The sequence below is a fragment of the Lepisma saccharinum genome, chromosome 4 (assembly GCF_977018435.1).
Source record: "Lepisma saccharinum chromosome 4, izLepSacc3.1, whole genome shotgun sequence".
Classification (NCBI taxonomy): domain Eukaryota; kingdom Metazoa; phylum Arthropoda; class Insecta; order Zygentoma; family Lepismatidae; genus Lepisma; species Lepisma saccharinum.
Genome location: NC_139232.1, coordinates 100,265,301 through 100,292,329, shown reverse-complemented (window position 1 = coordinate 100,292,329; position 27,029 = coordinate 100,265,301). Strand labels below are relative to the sequence as shown.

The window sequence follows — 27,029 nt, the reverse complement described above, 5'->3', positions numbered from 1 at the left end:
ACACCTATCCCCACAGTGGCTTCTTTTATTTAGGTGTATTGCGACTTTTGACCCACCCTGTATATCATGCGTTTATGCACTTAATATATTTTTCTTTATAGTTTTGGGAGTTTCTTCGATTCCTACCCGCCGTTGAATTACACATGCTCGCAACCAGAAAAAAAGCAAAGCATAGTGTAAAAAAATATTTTTTTGTATTTTCGAACCATGGCAGCTAGAGACCACCCAAATGACGTCAAGTTTAATATTCTTTGTTCATGAATGTACTATATTTAGCTCATCTTCGCAACCATTCCGTTGCGCTTTAATATATTAATTCTTAGGTTCAGGATAATGTAATTTTCGGAAACTTATGACTGGCTACATAATCATTTTTATTATCGATTTACACGAGAATAGCCATCCCATCGTGCTCCAATGTAAAGCTTAGGGCAACCAAATGAAGAACGAAATTATTTAGGGGTGGCGCCGCCACCGGAATAGTTTGGCAATGAACAGCCCCATTTTCCCCCACTGGAAATTTCATAAATATCACCCTGCATTTTCCGAATTAGTGCAGTTTGAAGCCATCATGCACGCGCGTTGTCTGCAAGCAGCAGACGATTCTCACCGAACAAACCAGCCTCCTGGCCATGCGTTTCGTGAATCTCGTTCTTGCACGAAACGCATGGAAAGCGACTTTTGGGACAGCATAACGAACGTCACGAAAGGAAACGCACGAGAGCACTTATGGGATGGACGACTTTCGGAACCAAACAGTTTGTATCGTCCATACCTTTCGTTTGATATATTACACGAACATATTTGGATGACTTTGAAATTTGACCTTTTAAGGTCAGAATATGACCTTGAAATTATCTTTGTCAAAATTTTTGGTGGCATCCACCCTAATTTCTGTCAGACCCATGACTTATTGATTTTGCATGGATACCTGATATTAACATTCCAATTTTTTTTAAAGCTTTTTTTTTGCTTTAACAAGATGCTAGGAAATACACAAAATGCACACACACACCCTTACTTTCTTAGTCACGTTGGAAGCAGATTGCTTTGATTTGTGAAGTTTTACTCCATTATTAGTATTGCTTTCACTTATTACTATGTAATATGTCCCATTCATTTGCAATGCATTTTCGTACCATGCCTTTTTTATTTATGCCGCTGCCACCCTGAAAGGAAGACGAGCTGGCTGCACACGGCGACAACAGGCAGGTCAGTTTCGCATTCCTCAGCCTCGCAGTCTTCTCAGCTCCAAACTATACTATTAACTACTGCAAATATAATATCAATATTGGTCATTACTGTATTTATTACAAAATAATATAAAGTTATCATATACAAGGCCTGATTTTCATTGAACAATGTAAATTGGAGCATCACTTCAAATAATTTCTTAAAGGTTTCCATAATCACAGCTTGCAGTTATTAAATGAAATCCAAGTCGCTACTTACATGTGGTCTAACAGGTTCTTTCCAATTCCAAATGTCTGTTTTTGGAAATAACCTGTTAAACCACACGTAAGTAGTGACTTGTTTTTTTATTTAATAGTGTTTGACTTATAAATGTTGCAATTATTATTTTTTTCAATTTAGATTTATGATTCTCTCCCAGTAACAATGCCAGAAAGAAATAGAATGCGATCCACTGAAGTGTAGGCTGCCAGGTCGGGGTTTGCACCATGTTCGAGCGAGACACATGTGGCCCTTTGTTCACATCGTAGAGTGTCAATGAAACAAGCACACAACAGTTTCCGTAATTATTTTAAGAAGTGATTTACTTACCAGATTTATAAAAGGAGGTGTTCAAACTAGTTACCTCCAATGCACACACATTTTTTATACATCTTTATTAAGACACCCACTAACGTTAGCTTGCAGGGAGGGGTGCTAGAAACCGGCTTTTACATAGGTCCTGAAAGTAGACAGGAGACTGTGAAGTGATAAGGGTGTTTGTTAGATATTGTGTTTTGTCTATATTCAACCACGAAATGTGTTATGGCTCAGCAAATGTTTTCTACTGCATGGCATGTATTTATTTATGATTCATATGTGTTAACTTAATTGGCATGTAAAGTTGAAGGGCAATTTAAAATAAGATTCCTAGGTGTAAAAGTTCCATCAGATTTTTATCTCTGCGGTAGATTAAAAAATTCTGTATACAAGTCAAATCCACACACCCTGGAAGAATGGAAACGTAACATCCACAAATAAATTATCCACATTAATCGATGGGAAGTCCTGCACCATGGCCATGCCGTCTAAGGCATCATGCTTTGGGCTCTGGCTACAAGTCTACTGGGGGAAGTTAACAACTTTTCTCCTGATATTTCGGCCTGTGTATGGGACCAGTGGCCACCCATCATCATGAGGAAATTGGGGAGCTACGAATGAGTAATGTAACTCGGTCATGGAAACCTACAATAATGACTGGGGGTTCATCGTGCTGATCACACATCACCCCGTAACTGGTTGGTTGATCTCCCACCTCGGGTTACTCAACAGGAACTGCAGCGAGTTATGGGTAACTTCATCAAGAGGTGTCAAAAATGTGTGGACAAGGAAGGCAGCCAGTTTCAGCACCTTCTTTCATCAATTGGTAAGTAAGTAAATCACTCTTTAAACTAGTTACAGAAACTTGCACGCTAGATTCATGGACATCCTACCTCTACAGTGCTGACATACGGCGGTGAGCACCTCGTTTGCCAATAGCGCAAACACCAACACAGCAGTCTACACTTCAATGGATCACTCTGTAGTATACAGGCAAAAGGAGGTGTATTTTCTGGGAATCAGTTATTTAGTGTAATTCTAAATACCATACAAAAATGCATATTTGGGTTAAAAGAGTATTTATTTGGTTTTATTTCTCTGCTAGGGGAGACAGACTAGTTGGCCCAGAGGCAACTATCCCCTCATTGAATCACTTGCATTAAAAGTGCTTGAAATGAAGGGGGATGCAGTAACATTTGCATGTGATATTCCCCTACTCCAGTGGTTCCCAAAGTGTGCACCGTGGTGCCCTGGGGCACTGTGGCTAGCTTACAGGGGCGCCACAAAATATTCCAATATTTTCACTGAAATTCAATCAATTATATGATTGTTTCAAATATGTGCTTATTTAGTACTTTTTACCACAAAATGTTAATGAATTTGAAATATGTGTTTATTTTTTAGCTTCAGGCAAGCAGCCTAACATCACTAATTGAGCATTGCAAGTTTTAGATAGGCCTACATTCTGACTTGGGCACCGTGGAAAAATCTAGAAACACTAAGGGCGGCATGAAACGAAAAAGTTTGGGAACTCCTGCCCTACTCTATACAGTGGAACTCAGACTATACGTTCCCAGATTTTACATTTTCCCACATTACATTCAATCCTGATGGTTCCAACGTAGCAAAATGTTGCAAATGTTTCCTAAATTTTACATTTTTTCCCACATTTGAAGTCTTTCTTCAGCTTGGTCCCCTGAAGAGCATAAAATCGAGGTTCCACTGTACTGGAATAGGGCAAGAAGGCTGTTTCATTAACAGCAATGAGTTGTATGCGCTCTTTGATTAACAGGAACACATGTAAAAGGATAAGAAGGGCTCCAGTATCTCCTTGAAGTTACAGGAGCTGGGTACACCACAGCATGGAAAGAAGGAGATTGATGCGTTGCTGGAAATTGAAAGAGTCTACTTTTGTAATAAACATTCTAGTATGTATTTTTTATTGTTTAATATCTTATTTGCTAAAGATACTTTCAATAACAAGTAGCCCAAAAAATTAGATAATAAGAGATTAAATTTCATTTTTATTTTACAATCAAATTCATCAAAATTCTATTAAAACTTAGTATTTGTAAAATGATGCATAGGCTGTATAGCTTAAAATATCATCTCATATAAAGATATTGATTTTGATTTGCTTTTCCTACATCAAATTTCATTTCTAAACACAAGCAGGACAAAACCATTTTTAATACATGGTTCCCACTGGCTTAGGAAAATTTACTTTTTATAAATTTAACTTAAAGTATGTAAGGTCCGACACTACAGTTCATATTTGTCATTAATTACAAAAGATGATTTAAATTGTAAATATAAGACTTTATTACACATTATTGTCTGTTTTAGTTTTCTTATTTGATCTTAAGAAACATATCAAATAGCCAATACAAAAGTTGAAGAAATTGTTTACTAAATAGAGTACCTATATGTAACATGTCAAAAATACTAGTAATACATACGAGGGTTGCTGGAAAAGTTTCTGCAAACTACCACCAACAGTGGCGCCAGTGTTCCGCTATTATAAAAATTGCAAGAATAGACCTTTTTATGTTTAAATTATCTTTGAATGTTTGTTTAAGCCTATTCGTTTATTTTTCACAGCAGTTTGAAGAAGTAGTTTCGTGTGAGAAATGAAGATTTCTCGTGAACACTTTCGGGCAATGATTTTTTATGATTTCAAATGTAGTTTAACACCAAAACAATGCATTGAGCGACTTCATTTTGCTTTTGGGGATGAAGCACCATCCAATAGGATTGTGTACAATTGGTTTTCCGAATTCCAGGGTGGTCGCACATTTCTCAGTGATAAATTTCGTGAAGGTCGTCCATCCACGTCTGTTGTGGCCAGTAATGTTGATGCTGTGCGTAAAATGATTGAGAGAGATCAGCATGTGACATATCGTGAGATTCAGGCATCCTTGAATATTGACATGAAAGCAATACATACAATTTTGCATGTTCATCTGAACGTACGGAAACTTTCAAGTCGTTGTATCCCACACAACTTGACCGAAGCTCAAAAACAGGCTTGTGTAAATTGGTGTAAAGAAATGCTAAAAAAGTTCAACCGAGGCAAGTCAAATTTGGTGTACTACATCGTTACAGGGGACGAAACTTAGATCTATTCATATTAACCCGAAACTAAACAACAATCCACTGTTTGAGTCTTTCAAAGTGAGCCGAAACCAACAAAAGTTGTTTGTTTGAGGAGTGCTGCCAAGTAAATTATTGTTTGTTTCTTAGGTTATACCAGACATGTGACAACAATAGCTTTAGAAGATCGAAGGACTGTAAATGCTGAGTGGTATACAACAATTTGTTTGCCAGAGGTCATCAATGAATTGCGTAAAACAAACCCATATCATCGCATTATTCTTCACCAGGCCAATGCCAGTTCCCACTCAGCACACCAAACTGTTGATATTTTGTCCAGTAAAAATGTCGAATTAATGACTCATTGTCCGTACTCACCTGATTTATCACCTAGTGACTTGTTTTTGTTCCCACACATGAAAAATAAGATGTGTGGTGAGCGATTTGTGTCGCCTGACGCATTCCGAACAGCAGTTTCTGAGGTATCAGCTTCAGAGTGGAAAAAATGCTTTCAAAATTGGTTTGAGCGTATGCAAAAGTGTATCGATCTTAAGGGTGAATACCTTGAAAAACAATAAAGCCATTCCCAGAATTCCGCATGTCTTTTTTCATATTGATTGTAGAAACTTTTCCAGCAGCCCTCGAATTTCAAAATAAAGTTGTTTTCTTTAATTTAATCCATGAAGAATCTAATTTAGTACCAATACAATAACACTTCTATTTTAAGTGTTTTTAGTGTCGCTTTATTGAGACCTAACTGAATTATTAACTTCAGCATAGTTTTATAATTTTTAAAGAAATATTAGACATTTTCAAAGTGCATACTTACATTAACAGGAATGAAATAATACTTTTGATTAATGGTTTGATATATATAAAATAAAACTAACTTTTATCATCTTATCATGATCTGATGGTGCATTTTCAAAAAAAAGAAAATGTGCTACCTAACACGTTACACAAATAGTTGTTAATATATGATCAATGAAGAACATTTTCAGTGCATATCTTCATTTTGTAGAATAATCTTAACTATGATTCCAAATATTTGTCAGAAAATAAGAGACAAAATATGAACATGGTAATTTGTGTTTAAATATAAATAAATAATGTCTTTTATCATTTTCAATCTGTACAAAACATGAGATAATTAAAATACAACCAAAGTGTCAATCATGGCATATTATATACACACAAATATGACATACTACAATATGTACAAATGGTATACAGAAAAGTTTCCCTTGACAACACTCATATGTATATGAAAAGCACCAAATATTTAACCAAACAGGTTTGAAAAAACCTAAAAATTGTTCACTTTACAAGAACTTGATTGTCTTAATTCATCAACTCATAAAAATAGTAATTCTTGATATAACTCCCCCATAAACTATACAATGTATTTTGTATGAGGATATGCAAAAGAAAAAAAAAACTATTTACACAGGGACATATCGGTGATTTCACATTTGTCATGAACCAGCATGTTTGCTAATAGGAACAAAACATTTTGCACTGAAAGAAATTCAATAGAAATTAAAATGAGATCCCTGTAGTTGGATATCCCTGCATAATTTTGAAATAAATGTTCAAGTTTTTGTAGTCTGACACCAAATTATTGCAGCCTCAATGCCCCTCCCTTAAAGAAATAAGTGTGAAAAATATCTTACACTATAGAATTCCTGGCTTATAACACCACTATGTCCGCAACATGTCATCATGTGTAACAATTTACCAGCTGTTACTACTAACATGCATGCTCTTTACGAACTGACAAAACAATAATGTGATTTAATATTTACCATACAAACACTGTAACTTTCTGTGATATATATGTGAGTAAATATATCAATGATGGAATAATCTATAAGTACAATTGTCAAAAACCAACAGATGCTACATGGTGCATCTTATGTCATCAATGTTCTACTGCTTAGAGTAATAACATGCCTTATTTTGATTCCAGCCTACATTTACAACAGATGTATAAGTCAACCTATTGCATATACAAACATCAATTCTGATGTCACACAGCCTAAAAAGTTAAAACAAACTTTCATCTAAGCAGTCTTCTTAGTATGCTAAATTCAAGCCTGATTTTCTCAGGTACAACTTAATTTCATTTCAAAGAATGCCATTGCGATATAACTTTCCGGGGGCTTTCCATCATACTGAGCCAATGTTCATATTCCTTTTCTCCACGAACATGCTTCCCTAGGGCTAGCTTTCCTAGACATTTATCTCTGTACTTCTTTGCCGAATCTCCACTGGGCGACTCGAGTGAGCTGTTGCTCTCGTACATGCCTCTTTCACTTTTGCAGCTTTGAGGAGAATCCTCAATAGTCTTACTGCAAAGCAAAACACGATACTTTGTGGTCTCCAGCTGAGTGTTAAGGAGATCGAATGTTAGGGTTTCATTAAACACTGGTGTGTCTGTGCCTCGTTTAAATGTTGTCTTCTTCTTCTTTACTATTCGACCTGTTGAATTCATCATGACTACTCTGATGTACGGATCTGAAATAGGAAATGAGAATTAGCAACATATCTCTGTACTTCTTCACTGAATCTCTGGTCAGCAACACCAATGAGCTGTTGCTCTCGTAAATGCTTCTTTTGCTTTTGTAGCTTTAAAGAGAATCCTCAACAGTCTTACTGTGAAGCTAAATACAATACTTGGTATGATCATTGTAATAGTAGTTTCAAGTGACATTAAGAATATGCTGAAATTTCAAAGCATAATCTAATGTTGTACTGTACAAAAGAAATATTTAGAAAACTTAGAGTAAAGTACTTACTGAAATCATCAAGAGACTCAACAATTTCCATATAGTTAAGGTTTGTTGCTTTGATGACACTAAATGATAGTCTCTGAGCAGTTGGGAGGTAGCTTATACCAAAAAGAATTTCTCCAAGCTCCTGAAATAATAATAATAAGAGAATACCTTGCACAAAGAAATTAGTATAATGAAGAAACAATTGTAAATGACTCAAAATAATCAATACAGTGTCACAACTGTAATCTGCCTCCCTGGTGGCATAGCGGCAACATGGTCACCTTGTGATCAAGGGGTCCTGGGTTTGATACCAGGTGGAGGCACAAGTGATTAGGATCTCACTTTAAACTGAAGGTGCAGTCCCAATTAGCATTCGTGTGCATGAAATGGATTCTTAAAACTCGAACTGAAACAATTACAATGTGTAAAATGTCACCAGAGAAAAGTAACTGGGGAGGTTAGAGTAGAAATATTTTACTTTTCTGTTGAATTGTTGTTGTTTTTATTGAATTAGGTTATTTTACGTGGCCATGAGGATGAGTGATGATATGATGAAATTGATAAAAGGAGACCTCACAAAGAACATCCATGCACAGGCAGGGATTCGAATCTGGACTTCTGGCATCATACCACACTGTGCTAACCACTCTGCCTCAGAGGTCCACACTCGCTTGTTGAGAGTGAGGTGGTAGGAGGGTCAGAGTGCATAATTGCAGGCATTCACCCCCTTTTGTCCTCTGTCCTTAATTGACATTATCATTGTGTTTCTCACAAGGAACATATGGCATTTCATCCACAAAGTTTATTTAAATTAGAATTAATATTAAATAGTTACTACTATTAGTACACATAGTGGTTGCATGACCTTGTAGTTGGTGGTGGGACTTGTGTACCCCTAGGTTATACCAGTGGTAGCAAAGCTACTTGAAGGGTCTCCCATGCTGGGCAGTCTAGTGGTGAAGAGTCAAGAAGAATAAGCAACCTACTGGTCAACGGCGGAAGAGCCAGGAACCAGGAGGAGTAACACCTCTTTAAAAAACCTTGGTCCTGCTGGCACCGCTACTAGTACCTTGTAAGGGCCCCTTGCCAGGGTTACAGTGAAGACCTCAATGGCAACTTTGGCAGAGAAGGAGACCTTCGGAACAGCATAGCTGCTGGAAGAGGTACTCATTCTCATCGAGAATAAATATGAGAAAAATCCGCTGTCTTGTGGAGCAAAGACTAGGGGAAAATACCACGACAGAAAATTGGCCTGCTTGGAAGCTTAGATGGCAGTCCCATAGACCAAGCTGGGTACTGTGGACTAATAATCTGTACACTTTAAATCACGTTATGAAAGAAACATCAACATCAGTAATATACCTCAAGGTCAAGCCAATCCTTAAGAATTAAACTAATGACAATTTTCTAGTAGGTATACACATGAATATCACAATTGTCATTAAAAAAAATAATACTTTATATAAGTTTCCCAGATGTCCCATAAAATATGGGAGTGTGTCATTTCTCATTCAATTGTCCCAATGTCCTGCCAGGATTTTGTCCTGTGTTACAGTGCTCGACATTGTTGAGTAACCTGACCTTATTATAGAGAATTGCATACCTTATTATAGAGAATTGCTATGCATAATCTTCTCGATTCATGTGTAGTGGGGGAAGTATGTTGTAGTATAACTAGTATCTTGCTGATGAACATACTACATAATCAACTTCTTTGAAGCGTTCCAGAGAATCTAATATTGAGAGCAATGCAGCTCCACCAACTAAATGTTCCTCGCACTTAATGTGCTTTCGTGGATAATTGGTTAATTCTTCCAGTTATGCTAAGTGATTTTTGTTAAATCCACTCAAAATGATGATAAGATATTTATTTTCACCCAATACTTAACACTATAATTAAGACAATTAATTTTTTTTTTCCTTGAATTGTTTCATGGTAAACACTGGTTGTTCTTTTCATAACATTGTACTGACTTCAAAAAATAATTGTCCTGTATTTTTTCAGAAATATCTGAGAACCCTATTTCGTTATCTAAGTTATGCACTATCAACTACCAGCATAAGTTCTTTAATGGCATTGTCAAATGTTATTTTTGTTCCATCACTGCTTATTCAGAACGGATGCCAGGTACTGTTAAATTGAGATCATCCACTTCATGCAAATTAATTCCATTAGAATCAATCAGTTTTGGAATAGGATTGATTTCCAGCAAGGACTAGAATTAGGACCTACCATGGAGTTCTTTTTTAAAAAATCTCATTTTTGGTGTTTATGCATATTCTGTATCCATATTCATATATTCATATTCATATTCTTTATTTCCGTTGACCTATGTCCATAGGTATGGAAATCGTCATATAACAATACATACAGTAATAAAATATTAATACAATTTTAGACAAGGATTACAGTAATGATTTTAAGAACTACTACATGAAGGAAAACCAAATACACTAATAAAATATTAATACAATTATAGACAAGAATTACAGCAATGATTTGAAGAAGTTCTGCATGAAGAAAATCTAAATAGAGAAAGAATACACTATTGGAGTGAAATTACATACAATATTTAAGGCGAGCACAATAATAAGCAAAGATTTTTTTTTTAGTGTAAAAATAAGATGTAAAAGTAACTATGTGACTTATACAACATGGAAGAATGCAATATATATACAGAACCGATTAATGATCATTTAGGCACAATAATAGCATATAGTGAATACTTCATACATGATAATATAAATAGTATAATTCCATTTTCTGTACAACCGAACCCTCTTTGTTGACAATTTATGTAATTTAATATTTACAAATTTAGAAATTCATTTATTGAATAAAAACAATGTCGTAATAAGAATTTTGTTAATTCCCTCTTAAATTGGGTAGTTGATTCCATTGTTTTCATGTGATCATTAACATTTCTCCAGGTTCAGACATTCGTTAACACAATTTTGTGTAACATTACACTTTAAATATAAATTAAGCCACTTACCTTTTGTACATATGTAAGATTACGCGTGAGAACAATCTGATCATTTGTTGTAATTAGCTGCTTTATGTCTTTTAAAGGTACATTAAGTTGTCCAATTTCAATTGGATTGGCAAATTTATCTTGATCAAACACTGTCAATCTTAGGCTCCACTCCTAAATAAAAAAAATTAGAAAGTGAATTACAATCATAAATGTACCTCACCGAAAGTGGATTTAGTATATTTGTGAGTAGATTAACTTAGATGTTAAAATTTTTAACAAAATATATGTGGTCATAAACCTCTTGAAACAAACTGTGCTTTTCTCTAGCGGTATGCAACAGTACAACATACTGGCACCTTTTTTATAGGTGAAAACAAAACTATAATATTTTATTTTCACGAAAGAAATGTGTGTGTGTGTGTAACTCACAGGCATAGCACAGTTTTGTGTGGCCCCCCTGCAAGTAAAATGACTCTCAGTAAAAAAAAATATTGAGAATACTACAATGTATATACCATTGAATATGCCAGAGGGGTGGACGGATGTGCAATTGTTACCTATTTCTCCCCCTCCCCCATGTGCACACAGTTATAAGGGTGGATAGTTGTATTTGCCACTTTATCTGAATAGCAGCATAAGAGATATTAACTTTTGCTCCAAATAACCAGCGTTTACAGTTTTGGTTATCGACTTATATGTCAGTGTGGTAGCTAGTGGAAACTAAATCAGGATATGAATCTCTGATAAATAACTGGAAGAAGTTGGAAATAATTTCTTTATTTCAATGCAGTGGCGCAGACATGATTCTTTCTTGGAGATGGGAGGAGAGGGGGTGTCCTCGTACAGTCAAATATGTAGTCGTAGTACATGTTTGTATTTTTCTCTTGATATATTTTTTTAAAGCAAGTAGGTTACATAATACATTTATACGACGAATACATACACATATATTCAAAAAACAATGTTTTGGGGAATTGTTTAAAGGATACTAAACAAACACTCATCTTTGGACTTTGAGGTGGCTGGGGGTTTATCCCCCAAAACCATGCCCTTGTCTGCGCCAGTTCAAAATTCGACGGGAAAATCGCTCACATTCGCCTACTAATACTAATAGTGACAAATAGGTCAAGTAAACTTACCATTTCAATTTTGGGGTTTGAACCTCTAGATTGTCGGTGTTGATCCAAGGGCAGTTGAAATCTATACTAGAGCGCGCTCGGGGACTCCAGTCTTGTGAGACAGGTAATTGAGTGGCGATGAGAATCTATTCATTGAAAATGTATCACTAATGAAAAGCCGAGCGGAAGGACTTAACCCCACAAAAGACTGTTGCAACACAGACATGGAATTTTAATGTTAGTGGACCTCGATATTATTACTCATAATTTTAACGATGCCATCCCTTTTTGATATACCACAAAACATACATTTTTAAGACTTTTTTATTAAACAAGGCCTATTTTTCTCAAATAGATCCATCATCACTACATCAAGTGTTGGTGGGACACAGGGAGGTTGCTATCCTCCCCTAGTTAAGAACATTTTCAAAAAGCATTCCCCTAGATGGGATAATTTGCATAAGCATCCCCCACCTACTGCAATGGCTCAGTGTTGACCCATACAGCCATTCTCTCTCCTATCTCCAAACTCGATCAAACATACTCGCTCAGCTAAATATTTACACTTCGAGGACTGTAGATCGTACTAAAATCATACCAGACTGAAAAAGAAGAAATGGTCCGACAAAGTTTTATTACAAAAGTAAAATGAACTTCAGAAAATGACCCAAAATAATGGTGAGATTTAACTCCTGTACTGTGTGACATAAGATGGGGCACTAGTCCCTAGAGCAAAAGATAATTGAACCCTGGGCCGACTTCCTACTGAGTTTTAGGGCCCCTTTAAAGTGTTTAACAGTTTAATGGAAAACCAACTATCTTGTCACACTAGCTAAGTATCGAGAATAAAGTGTAACACTTGACAGGTGTGGATAATGTAGGAAATGTACATTAACTCTTATTTAAATATGAAAAAAGCTTGAAGCCCCTTAAAAATATTTAGTGCAAGGTTACATTTGAAATACCACAATTAAAACTAATATTAGTAGTGCAAGTTGTGGAGACCATTTAACCTCTAAGTTTATGACAAACTGCGTTTAAAGGAAGGAGTGTTTTTCCCTTTACAGATGGCTATCTGTAAGTAAATTAATTGAGCATTTCTGAGAGGACTCACATGTCAAGTTGCCCAGGGGCCCCAGTTAAACTCTTCTTATTAATGTAAACATTGTCCTGTGATATTCAACTGAGAACTCACTCGACCACAACCAACACATTAAAAATTAATAATAATGACCAGCGAGTCATGAAAGTTATTTATGGTCAGTGGCGAAGCCTCATAAGAGGCCAGGAGACTGGGCCTACCCTAATATATTTGGCTAAATTCTAGGTTTTACGATAATTTCCACAAATTTCCATCCCTGCCAGGGGCTCTATTGTCGCATGTCGAGCCACTTCTCCGAGGGCCTCAGCTGGTGCCATAACACTATATGTGATTCATGCAGGAAAGCATAATTTCAGGGGTGCGTTCGCCTGAAATGGACACAGTGAGTCCGACCTCAAGCAGTGATGCCAACCCTAGCATAATTTTGCTAAACGTAGTACAATTTGAACTTTGTTGGCACCTAGCACCCTGTGTTTGGCATAATGGTAAAATATAGCATCATCTATAAACATGCGCCCCTAGGAGACAGATAAATTGAATTCAGAGGAATACATTTTGAAAAAATAAATTTTAAAGAAATCGCAAATCTTATTTGTTTTTTTTAAAAAAAAAGTAGCATGCCGATCCAGACACATCTAGTCTACTGTCTTCTTTTCATCTTTTCTTTATCTTTCCTTACTTATCTCACAAGGAGGCCTCCCCGATGGCGCAGTGGTAGCATCATTGCCTTGTAATCAAGGGGTCCCAGGTTCGAAACCCGGTGGAGGCACATAGTGGTTTGGATCTCTTTAAAATGTAGGTCCAGTCCCGATTAGCCTTACTGTTCATTGAGGGGAAAGGGAAGGTGAGAGTAGAAAGGCAAAGGCAACTTGTTCTGTGAGCGGAAAAAATGTTTCTATGACAGTGTTCTGCGTTTTCTTTAGTTTCTCGATTTACTCCTGTTGCGTTGTTGTTTAATTGTTATATTTTATCTTGTTCTTTTTTAATTTCATTTATTTATTTTTTATTGTTCTTTAATTTTTTTTACTTCGCTTTTAGTGCCACTTTTGGCTAATTTGCGAAAATGGGGAAGAGTGTTGATATTATGAAATTGACGAATGGACACTCAGAAACATCCATGCCCAGGTCGAGATTCGAACCCAGGACCCCTGGCTAGCATCGTAGCGTGATGTGCTAACCACTCCACCACGGGGGGCGACTTTCATTGTTGTGGGCACGAAGTGAGCAAGGGGAATAATGACTTGTATTACTCTGGAATGCTACAAAAATGAAGCATAAAAGCTATTACCGGGCATAGGAAGAGAGAAGGGGCATCGGAACACTGAGGACTGCCACTCGAATGACATCTAAAGCATCAATTTACAATAAAATCAAGAAATATGATTTACGAGTTAGCACACATCAAGAGTTACTATTCAGGTACATTGATAGATGCAAGAATATGTTGTTACAGTTTCAAAAATAACTTTAAAGGTTATATTTTTCATATTTGAAAAAAGTCGCACCCATAACAACACGAACTCACATCCTGTGCCCCTGTGCCTACCCTTCCAGCGACACCATGCTTCGCGACTGTTTATGGTGCCTGTTGACTTGTACAATACAGTTAAATCTATGGATACATATTCTAATTTTACGGACAGTAAGTAAATAAATAAATAAAATTAATTCTCCACCTTGAAGAATTTCTAGTATGAATTGTGTCATTGTTGACCCACATCTCGTTTGAAATTGTTATATATGTATATGTAAGCTACACTATCTGAAAATTTCAAGAACACAAAAGGAGCATTCTGAGGACCCTACATGTCATAGCCTCCCACACTGCAGAGGTTGTGGGGGTGGCCGCTACGCCACTGGTGGAACTACATGGATGCACAAACATTTATGAACATGCCACAATATTTGGAGTAGTTCTTCTGATGAACACAATAACGAAGGGTACCAGAGCCTTTCTTCTCAGAAAGAAGCAGTGTGTGTGTGTAAGGCAAAAGGAAATCTTGTGCAGACTCCTTTGATTTTGTTCTGAACTGGTCTTAGAACCAAACAAATAAGCACATGGGAATACAAGATCACCGACCTTGATCAAGTGCTAACCACTCTGCCATCTCAAGATGTGGGTTCCGGATACAAATTCTGCTCTAAGCATAGGTGTTGTTTGTGAGTTCATCAGTTTCATCTTATCAGCCATCATCCTCATCTTCGCAATTAGCTAAAAGTGGTAGAAAATTGAAGTAAAATAAACAAAAATCAATCCTTACAAGATCATAGTAATATACCTTGATTTCTGATCCTCTGGAATCGGCCATGAAACCGAAAATTTGATTGAAATCAGGATTTACAGTGTGCCTGACAGTTCTGGTACGCCATTCGAATAAAGGTACATGTGCTTTCTTCCCATTTAGGCACCACCTTGTGCGAATAAGTTGAACCAATACAAATGGATCCACAGAACCCAAATAGTCCCGAAATGGCAGCTGCTTGGCATCCTGTAAAAAGATTCCGATTAAATGAAACACTAAAACTTGAAACTTGATGAACAATCAAGTTACAAAAATTATAACAAATCAACAAAACATGAGCAATTTACAATTTGCACATTCAACGTTTACTCAAAAGACAGGACTCCAAATTTATACTTTTGCTATAGAGTCTGAGATAGTTCCTTAATGCTGCCATTAAAGCAATTTACACATACAAACTGTATATTTTCTTTTCTTTTTACTAGGTGCATAGTTGTATACTAGGGATTGCAGTGGCGGGAATTGGGTTGCAAAACCGGAGGGGGGGGGGGGCAAGGTGCCAAAACTGGGAGGGCAAAGACAGTATATTTTCCTTTGTAGAAATAATTTAGCACAGTGTGAGGGCAACTGCCCCCCTAATCGCCACCACTGAGGGGTTGATTTAACAAGACCAAACTCTCGCTATTGGTTTAGTAAATATTTTGTATTAATTGTATAATCAAATAAACAACATCTCAAAATTAGTAAAGACACCTTATTGGTTGTAAAGGTTTTAAAACTTATGTTAATATCAAGTAGTTGTTTTAAAAATAAAAACTTGTAACAGAGTTAAATAATAAGAATAATATTGTAAAGGTTAATAAAATTAATATACAAAAGTGCTTTTCAATTAAATTATAACTATATAGGCTATTGTAGTATCCCTGCGCGGCTGAAAGCTGAACGCCACCCATTACTTCTCTATATACAGTAAAACCCCGAGTCACTTAAGTAATGCATTCCGTAAACCTTTATGTGACTTGAATTTTACATAAGTCGAATTTGTAAATTGCTTAAGTGTAACTTCGTAAGAAACTGCAATATTTATTATTATTATTATATGTATGTATATTATTTACACAATATTATTTTATAAATGAAACATCATGCAGCAGTATTTACTCGGATATAAACTGTAAAAGTATGAAACATATATAAAAGAATATAAAAACAAACTGAAATCACACTTTTCAAATAGAAAAAAGTATTGTGACAGCTACATACAGTTATTAGGTAACTTCAAATTTACGTATGTCGTGTGTTACGTAATTTGGGGGTGGGGTTACTGTACTCATATGTGTGTATATACGGCCATGACTGGGTGTAACAATAATCAGAATGATCCACATTGCTCCAGTAAGATACATATGACTACCACATGGGAGAGTTGAGTTTGATTCTTAAGATCGGTGATCTCATGTAGGAATTTTTCCATTGGTGTGTCTGAAAAAAATATCTCTGGGATCCTCCACTGCCTTGTGGATGGGGGTAGCTAGAGCATAATGCTAATAACTTATATTTGTTGGATGATTCAAATTTCAAAATTACCTTTTCTTTTTTACTTGTTTTATTTGTGTCACTTCTCTGCAACTTACAAACATAAATTCTGAAGAGGATTATATTGGCTGTGAATCAGGCACATATCTATAAATATTTTGGGAAGGGTCTGAATCAAGTAGGGGAGAGGTGCGCAATACAGGCCCGTAGCCAGGCAGGGGCCAGGGGGGGTTCAGTCATCCCTGGAACTGCCATCAGCCCCCCTTTACATTGGGTAAACTATTTTGTATAATTTGTTTGGAGTGAAGAGTGAAAATGTAGACAACTCACAACTTTAAGGATAAATCCACAGAATATGAACAGTATCTATTACATTCACTCATTTTGTTTATGAGCAGAGGTAGCTGCAAGTATTTAGAATATTCTCTAGACTTCAGAAAGTTCTTTCATAGGGGAGTTTCTTTATCTGTACCTTCACTGTCCCTGTTGGAACTCCCATTTAGACAGAAATCTGTGACTTTGATGTCATCATGCAAGTTCCCTCTGCATCTGCGTCAAAGGTCAACAACAGCTCCCAAGTTTTGGGAAGGAAGGGGAGTTTAATTGCTTCGGCCGGGGGTGGAATATACTGTAGGCACTGTGATTAAATATTGTGCGTTTTTTGTGTGTGATATGCGTATCTGTATCATCTAAAATAATATGGGGTGTGTAAGGGATAATTTCAGTATCAGCCAATTAGCACTTCAAGAGATGTTCTAAAAGATGTAGAAAAATGTAGTATTTGTGTAGTATATGATATTTATAAATGAATGAGCGCCCCCACCACACACATAATTTACCTTAATTTAATATTTTTTTAAAAAAATAGACTTGGTTTACAAAGCCCCCGTGATAACCCATGAGCCCCCCCCCCCCCCCCCCCCCGAGATCAATTCTAGCTACGGGCCTGGTGCAATATGGGAAAGTTTCCTAATATGAGACACATTAATTCTGGCCAAGGTAAGAGTTGGACTCTGCCAGAGTGAACCACGTCCTCAGTCATTGTGTAGGCTATGGTGAAAACAAAGAAGTCAAGTGGTAGAGAGTGGTTTTAAAATATGTCAATTTCAAGTTTTCAGTAGTGTTTGCGCTGAGTGGACTTGCTGGGCTCATGAAGACTGGTGTGGAAGAAGATATTCTTATGCCCTGAGTAATGCAACTTGAAGCATAAGAAGTACAAAAAGACTATTGACTTTAAAAAATTATTTCAGCTATCACACAGTATTAGCTAGTATTAGAAACTTCTTGGACTGTCTGATATTAGGACATCCTTTTCTGCTTTCATAAAAATGACCTTTCTTTATTTTCTTCAGAATTGCATCATAGTGCTTTGGGCTAATTTGAAAATAATGAATCCATTGTGAAGTGTAAGAATGATGTACGGTGCCGACATTACAAAAATACATTTGGTTCCTATTTTATCGATCTATGTATTCGTTTACAAAACTGTATCTCATACAGGGCACCTTTCCTCTATCTCACAAGTAATACTAATAATATAATTGTTTATAATTAATATATTAATATAATTTATGCCTATTAATTGTAATAATAATAATCAGTAGGTAAATTAATTAATATCATTAATGTTATTAGTACATGAATAAGTAAAAAGATGGTATAAGGATAGAGATGCAACATCATGTATTCGTAGCTTACTGATAGTAAAGATTGCTAAAATTTGTATACAAACAACTCTCCTGGCAAGAAAATTAACATGGAAAAAAAATCTAATATTTCAGTAAAAAATAAGAATTTAATGTCCAGCTGATGAAAAGTAAAGTTCCTGATTAATATTTTATGCATATTATTATTAGTAGTAGTAGTGTGCATAAATCTTCTTAAGTACTGTTAGTTCAAAGCCCTATGATCCCAATCTAATCTTTGTCTTCATGTAAGTTTGGCAAAATAAATAGTCCTTGATCATGCAACAGATGTTAAACAAGTATATTTTGATTTAAACAAAAAATATTCGTATAGAAGTTAATATCAATAATAACAACAAGATAATTAATAAAAATATAAATCTACGAGGATAAAAATAATTTAATAATAAATTTTAGTACTTGGTAAGTCTTCGTCTTCAAGCAAGGGGTCAGGACCCTATGAACCTCCCTCTGAATACGTCCTTACTGTGAATCTTGGCGCCAGAGCGACAGTAGCTACAGTTTCTAACATGTAGCTGGAATAAAGGTGACATTTGAGGAGAGGCGAAACTAAAGAGAGGCCACGATGGGCCTGCCACCCCGCCCCCCCCCCCCATCCCGAATATAAGTTGTTACTCCCAGAACTGTTCTTACCACTAGGTTGCCCAACAAGGATCACCTCGATTTTTCTACCTTCTAAACTATTCTACCTAATCCTTTTCTGTTTTTTCTAATCATGTTTACATACTATCGGAAGCACTAGGTGCACACTACATTGGCTATCAGGAACGTTTTATTTGATTCGGTTGAATGGAAGAAAACAATGTGCACTAAAATCTATGGACGTGATAGGCCTAATGCATTGAGGCTGTCTTGCACCTTTACTCCGATCAAGAGCTTGCTTGAAAGACTGTCCTCATGACTCAGGTACTGCAGAGTGAAGGTCATCTCGCCAGCATTATCCTTCTTGCGGGTAGACTCGCCGTTGGGTGTCAAAATGCTCTGTTGGTTTAAGAAATGAGAAATAATAAAATCTTGAGCAATTTTAATGTACACAAAACATGTGATATATATGGAATGAATCAGTGAAATATAGATTGATTGATTTGATTTATTTTACTTTGTTTTCTGACAGATTTTGGCTTGTCGCGAATATGAGGATGAGTGATGAAGGGTCACTCACAAGTCACAAGGAACACCCGTGCTCAGACAGGAATTTGAACCCAACACCTCTGCCGTCGTAGCGCGCTGCAATAACCACTTCACGTCGTGGATGTCGGCCAATCTCTGAAATATGTAAATATATATGAAAGATTATTTTCTCACATTCTTCGAAATACAACTTCCTTCGTTCCGTTTTTTACTTCTTTTATTGAACTTCTTTTCGGAAATTCCGTCACGGACAATATCTGAATTACTGACTTGCAGTCACTATTTCCTGAATCACCAGAGAATGTTTGAGAAATTGGCAATAGTGGAGAACAAACAACTACGGAGACTTGATTTCTAGAGAAAACATATTTTGAATGTTCTCTCAAATAAATCTCCATTGCTCATTGAAAACTACACTATGTGTAAAATATGCCCTCTAAACGGAAAATATGTAACACAACTAAAAATATGTAACATGAAATTCTCGTATATGACTCCTAACATAGTAATTCGCCGATAGCAGATATTTTTGCTTGGGAAAGGAGGAAAATTACAAAGGGGAAAATGTGTGATTACGTAAAAACCCAGGTTTTTCTGATAAGCTATCTTTACAACTTCTTTCTTCTTGTTTCGTCTATAAAGTTATAAATTTAATAGGATTACGATGAGGCAAGAGATTATTCCAGTTTCAAAATACTAAGCACTGTATTTACGCTCAAACTAGTCCTGAATTTGCTCTATTTCCTCATAATGTTTCAGTGCTTCATCCGGTGCTTTGTTTCTCGTTTTTTCCATTAAGATTATTTAACGTCTTTTTTACCTCTTGGGTTAAACTGAAGATCAGAATGTTTTTTTGTTTGTTGAACTTCATATACTCCATAGTAAGAGACCCCCTTCCCACTTTTAAATACGACCTTGCTGTGCTGTCCCTCGCACCCCCTTCCACTTCGTACACCACGTACGACACAGGGAAGGGAGGTGGAGTGACTTAAAAAAGTAATGCTCGTCTTGCCCGATATCCTAAAATCAATTATGTATCTTTAGGGAGACAAATTTATGGTAAATAAAATGTTAGATCAGCGGTATATACCAGCGGTGGAAAAAAATGGCACACACTCTTTCATTGAGAGGAAACAACATACAAAAGAGCTATAAATTGATAAACTACTTCATTTTTATATACTGTATACATACACAAATGGGTTGGCCGCGGTGGCTCAGTCGGTAACGCGTCTGACTACCATGCTAAAGGTCCCGGGTTCGATCCCCGGCCGGTTCAAATCCGGGAACTTTTCTAACGATGGAAGCGGCCCCGGCGCCCACCCAGCGTCGAATAACATGGGTACCTGGGGGAAACCCTGGGGGGGGGGGGGGGTAAAGGCGGTCAGGGGCGTGATGCTGATCACATCACCCCCACTCACGACCGGATCAAGAAAGTGTGGGGCGTTACCCCCACACCCCCTATACGCCTTCATGGCGTGGTGCTATGCACAGGGGAGCACTTTACCTTTACTTTTTTTATACATACACAAATACTTTGCTGTCCAACCGAAAAGAAAACATCAACACAAAATCACTTCATTTCTAAATTGCATATCTCAAGTGATTTATTCATTGTATGTATTTAAAGGATATCCTTGCTGTCCAACAAATAAAATAACCACTACTGCACATACACAAACACATGTTGAAAATCACATGATGACACACAAAATTCATTCATGACTGAACACAAATAACACCATAGTTTCCCTTGATGTGCGGATGGCGCAGTGGTAGCGTCATTGCCTTGTAATCGAGGGGTCCCGGGTTCGATACCCGCTGGAGGCACAAGTGCTTCAGATCCCACATTAAACTGTAGGTCCAGTTCCGATTAGCCTTACTGTGCATAAAGTAGACTTAAAACAGCAACTCAAACCAAACCAAGCTAGCAAGTTCAATGAAACTGGAAGTTCAGTCAGGGACGGCGCCAGAAATTTTCGACTGGGTGGGCAGAAGCGCCATATTGTTAGATTAGGGTGGGCAGTATAAATATAAGACCATTTATACGTAGTATATATGTGTATGTAAGACGTAATGTATCCCCCTGTCTCTTACACTCCCGATTCTCCTCTTACTTCTTTTCCCTTTCCTTATCCTGTTTTCCTCTTTATTCTTTTCTAATCTATTCTCACATCTTGTTCCATTTCCTTTCGTTTTGTCTCTGATGGACACAATTATTTCAAGGAAGGGTGTAGCATGTGCAGCCATACATTCTAACCACATTATTTCATGCATGTTAATGCAGTGAAATAAATGCGAATTAGGTTTAAGCTTGTGTTGCAAATACAAGGCACATACTTGATTTTATGTATTCGGCTACAGTGATAGATTGATTTGATTGGTTGATTTGCTTTATTTTACTTCGCTTTTTGTTCCACATTTGGCTAATTTGCGAAGATGGGAATGAGTGATGACATGATGAAATTGATGAATGGACACTCACTCACAAACATCCAGCCCAGGCCGGGATTCGAACCCAGGACCCCTGACGTCGTAGTGCGATGTGCTAACAACTCCGCCACGGGAGCCGGAGCGACAGTGATATAAAGTGCGAAGGTAGACAATCGTGAAGTTTCTCGTAATTGAAGACATGTTCCTGAGCATAGTATTTTCATGGTATGAGTTTTTGACTGGAAGAGTTTTCTTACTCCTTTGGGGATCAGTTTTCTTAGCGTACAAGGTTTGCACAACTGACAAATCTATCTGAATGTTTGTAGTAGCGGCGATTGGGTGCCAACATTTGAGGGGCAAGGACAATATACGTTTTCTTGGTAGAAAAGGCTTAGCATAAAGAGGCCATAGGGCGGGGGGAAAAAGTGGCAAAATGTGGTGGGGGAACTGCATCCCCCACTTCCCGCTCCTCCTAATCGCCGCCACTGCATGTTTGGATTAAAATGAACGTCTTATTGTGAATGTTTTAATACACACACGGAAAACCAATTCTTTGTTCTTTTTCCATGAAGTATTCCTAGGCTAATGAAAGGCTATTTTGACAAAATATCACTCACAAGTAATAAACAAGTAAGATTCAAAAATCTGTTCAGAATTGAAGAGATTATTAGCTAAGTTGCTATTCGTTTTCTGAACTCTCATGTTACTAATGCGGGAGAAGCAACACACGTATGGTTACATGAACATTTTTTTTGGCGGTAACAAAATGATTTAGGACACAAGGAATTCATCCAAGTTGATCACCGTAACAGTAATAATTCATCTATTTTTTATAGATGACTTGGGTTGTATGGCGTGACCATTTCGAATACACTAGAATGTCAACCTGTGCAGCATACCCTGGAAACTTTATTCTTTCAGGACAGCTAGTCTCTGGAGCCTGGAACTACTGTCAAAGTAATAGTTTATGAGGGTTTATATTTTGAGTGTCAGAATGTATTTGTTTTCGCCCCTTCGTTACTTTCATCTAATCACAATTGAAATGACTTAAAATAAAAAGTGACTTAAAATAAAACAAATCAACCACGACTTACTCTTCCAAAAATGGAGTTTCATTAGCTCGTACCTCTTAGAAAGTTGAGGTGGTAGTTTCATTGCACAACGTTTCATTAGTGGATCAAGGCAGCTAATTCCGTGAACAATGACGTTGTTTTCCGAAAGTCTCAATTTGTCTCAGGCAATCACCCTCTTAAAATGGACGCATCTTCTGTGATGATAAAATGACACGTTTGGTGCGAGTTCTTTCTGTTTATTTTTTCCCCAATGGATAGACGTCATGTGTTGGACTCCCCCCTCTTCTGGTGGAAGCACAATGCACACTGGTTCGGACTACACGTTAAACTGTAGGTTTAGTCCCGATTAGCCCATCTGAGCATAAAGGTGGGCTTAAAATCAAACTAACAAAATCGTCTTCTGGATAATTCGTGACATAACATTTTTTCTTTACTTCAGCTGCATCTACAGATTCTGTCGACATTTTCGGCTGATTCGTGTTGCAAAATTTGTGTGTCGAAAGAGGATTTCTAAATATGATAAGCCAGTCATTAGCAATTGAATAATTCTGTAGCTTTTTCCATACATAACTGGTTCATTAAAATGTATTCACTTCGGTATTGTAGTGATTATTGTGATTCGTTCTTATTAGTAGAACGAATATAAAGTTGATATTTCGCATACCATATTGATATTCGAAGATGACAGGTATATACAAATTGTAATGAAATATAAAAAGGACACTTCTGGAATTTCAATGCAGAGCTAATTTAAACTATACTATACTCTCTAGCATATTTAAACCCGAAGGTTTATGGCTGCAGAAACACAAGCCTTCCATCTGTTTCTATCCGGGGCAAGATCAATCCAATCTTTCCTATCCTTACCGATTTCTTTTAGAGCCATCTCAACGTTATCCCTCCATCTTCGTCTTGGCCTTCCTACTGGTCTCTTACCATCAAGTTTCCCAAGAGAATCCTGTAAACTATTCTTTCCTCTGCCATTCGTGTCACATGGCCTGTCCATCTAAGTCTTCTTTATTAAATTATTTTAATAATAATAATAATAATAATTAAAAAGTCTAAATTTATTGTGTTGCTGGAGGAAGTAACGATAAGATGATGTTATTTGTTTATTTGGAGATTATTTTAACCATACCCAGGCTGGGATTTATATACGTATGTGGAGGCCCGGAGTTTACAGCACCAAGACCTCACTCCAATCCCCTCTACACAGTTTCAGTTACAACTTCTTGCCAAGTTACATGGTGTGGTTTGTTATTTTTACCACATCCGAAGTACCTATTTTTTTCATTATGTGGTACTTTTCAAACCAGTCTTTCCCAGTGAAGGCCCGAAGCTGCAGTCCTCAAGTTTACCCTAAATTCTGATCTAATCTTGATAATACCCTGCATAATTTTCAGCCTCCTAAGCCTACTAGCTGCTTTTAATCATGGAAGTATTCATTTGATCACAGTTTTTGTTTCAATAGCTCTAGTAATTACTTTCACTTTCTAATGAGAAAATTGGCTTTATATGGGATGATAATATGTGAACATTTCTAGCATAGATAATATTCACAAGTAAAATGTACATGTTATGAACACCAGAATACACTTATTTATTGAATCATTCCTATATCCCCAAGTATATGTACTTATTGAATTCGATTGGGTGGGCAATCGGGTGGGCACAGGAATTTTTGGGTGGGCGCTTGCCCACCCGTGCCCACCCCTGTCGCCGTCCCTGAGTTCAGTAGACATTCGGGTGAAGAAAGTAATGCAGCTTGACAGTGAGCGAAATTTTCGAACTGAGATTATGTGCATGGGAAATCCAAATTTGCAGCGTCTTCCTGCTGTGATCGAAGATAAAACGTTCTTCAGCTGCAAGGCAAACGTTTCGTTACAAATCGACAGTTTACAACCTCGCTTGCCGGTTTTTGTGTGTTTTCTACTTAATTTGATGATATTTCAAGGTTATTTCGCGAAAAAGGGTTCATTTCGTGGAAAAGCTCACATTTCGCATTACTTCGCGAATAAAACTCATGCATATTTCATCATTTGGGGTGTAGTTACGTGCAGATTGTTCAAAATTGCATATTTTTTTACATTTCGCGATTTCGCGCATCGCAAAAATTCAATGTCCCTATGTATCTTCTATGATGGGCGGTTGACAGCTGAAAGAAAGGTCATTTGCAACCCATGAGAGACGATCATTAATCCCACCCCTGGATAAAAGAGCTAAAATTTTATTTTCACACATGGTGAGCTAACATACTGCACATGACATTGTCCCTTGAGTCATCTTCCCATTACGAGAAGGAGAGCCGCGCTAAGTTTATTCACATGAATACTTGAATGACTTAAGAAATTAATGGTCTTAATAAACACCATGAAACTTTCTCAAAGTTTTAAGGCGAACCATAAAGACTATTTGCAAGAAGAGTTTAGAGATTTGTAACGGACGCTTCTGGATTGTAACTTCCTCACTGGAAGATAATGTGGTTGTTTCAACCCAGAAGTGTACGTGACTGTACGTACATGTACGAGACCAAGTCTAGTCAGCTCGGCGTATTTGTGAAAGAGCGCTCTCCTGTGCACGTGTGGACTGCAGTGCGAACATCCGTACTGCAGCGTCGTAAGAGGTATGAACAGGTGGGAGCGAGCAAGGCAAGAGGCTTCGTCGGTCTCGTTCGTGCAATGAGAAACCTAGCGTCATCTACTTCGTAACCGTGCAGTGTGACATTGTAACCATGACATAAGAAACAAGAGGTGATTCCGTGAAAAGGAGTATCTTTTTCTTCTCAATGCACGCGACTTCCCCTCTCCTCTTCTGCTTGCTGACCTTGAGGTGCAGTGTGCAGGCGACAAGCTCGCATCGCACGGAGTCCTCGTTCGCCTCCACGCTCAAGTATGATGCAGACTGCACACATACTATCTACTCACTAACAATTATTAAACATATCGCTGTAAATTGGTAACAAAATCCTTCCTTTACCTTCAGAGATGAGCCTGATACTGTACTTGTGGTGTCTGTGGCCTCTGACATGGAACTGTATGTTGAATCTCGATGGCTTAGCCTGCCCAGCAGGCTACTACGAGTACCTGCAAGTAAATGTACACAATCACTATTTTCATGCATACAACTATGTGTATATACACAATACACAGGACTTTACATTAAATATTGCCGACCTTAGGCCAGTGGATATTTTCTGTGAATGTATTGTAGATAGGCGAGGAGTACTAACTAAATTATTTCAGTTGTTGATGTACTATAACGTAGCTAATTTTTATCATGGGGTAACTGTGGATGTGGGATGACTTTTAGGGTGGAAGGAAACGACAAGAAGTATAAGGAAGTGTTTTGGCCCTCGTTAGCCATTGGCGTAGCCAGGCATGCCCCTCCCGAAATTTCTCCAAGTGGAAGTTTTGGAGGGGCCAATGCCCTCCTGCTACCCTAACGACGGATATGGGGCCAAGCATTGAGAAGTTCTATGTGGTTAGGGACAAGACAACATGGCACAGAAAACTAATGAGGAAGTACAATAGACATAAATAAATATAACGATAGTGCTGAATTGATAACTTTCTCACATGAAATACGGATGACTTGTTTTGTAATATCATTCTCTTTATCCATATGAGTTCATATTTTTGACGTCTTTGTGAAGTAGGGGAGTGGATGGTTATTATACGTATTTCCTTACTATGCCTCAAGACGCCGAAGGATATTACCTGTTTTTTAAAAAAAACATTAAGAACTAATATATTTAATTGGCATAGTATTACTTTCGTAATAGGAGTTAACAACAGAATGGGATTGGAAGGGGGGGGGGGTTAGAAAAGTTCCTTCATGGAGCGTCTCTTATGGAGAAGTCACACCGAAGCGATACGCGTCGCTTGAGGATTTCACCAATCGGATGCAGTCTTTTGTGACCTGTCATGCCACTACGGTGTGAAACGTTGTTGATGATTGGCTCTTTCCAAAGCCACATGCATGTCGCTTCAGTCTGAAATCTCCCTGAGGTTCACGCAGCCTCTAATAAACTAGTACCTGGGGGCAACCGGGCCGAAATAAAGGAGGCCGG

At 37.3% G+C, this 27,029-nt stretch overlaps 1 protein-coding gene across 2 annotated transcripts in view; it reads right to left on the bottom strand.

The window, feature by feature from the left end:
• Nucleotides 1-6,473: 6,473 nt before the first annotated feature.
• Nucleotides 6,474-27,029, bottom strand: part of LOC145986667 (synaptotagmin-5-like) — a 40,633-nt gene continuing 20,077 nt past the window's right edge. For both annotated transcript variants that reach the window (XM_083120951.1, XM_083120952.1), the window contains exons 4-9: nucleotides 25,937-26,043; nucleotides 19,182-19,304; nucleotides 15,118-15,327; nucleotides 10,637-10,789; nucleotides 7,662-7,782; nucleotides 6,474-7,380 (exon numbers count right to left, since the gene is read on the bottom strand). In XM_083120951.1, the coding sequence (XP_082977077.1) occupies nucleotides 6,986-7,380; nucleotides 7,662-7,782; nucleotides 10,637-10,789; nucleotides 15,118-15,327; nucleotides 19,182-19,304; nucleotides 25,937-26,043 (1,109 nt within the window). In that variant the 3' untranslated portion in view covers nucleotides 6,474-6,985. The remainder of the gene's footprint in view (nucleotides 7,381-7,661; nucleotides 7,783-10,636; nucleotides 10,790-15,117; nucleotides 15,328-19,181; nucleotides 19,305-25,936; nucleotides 26,044-27,029) is intronic.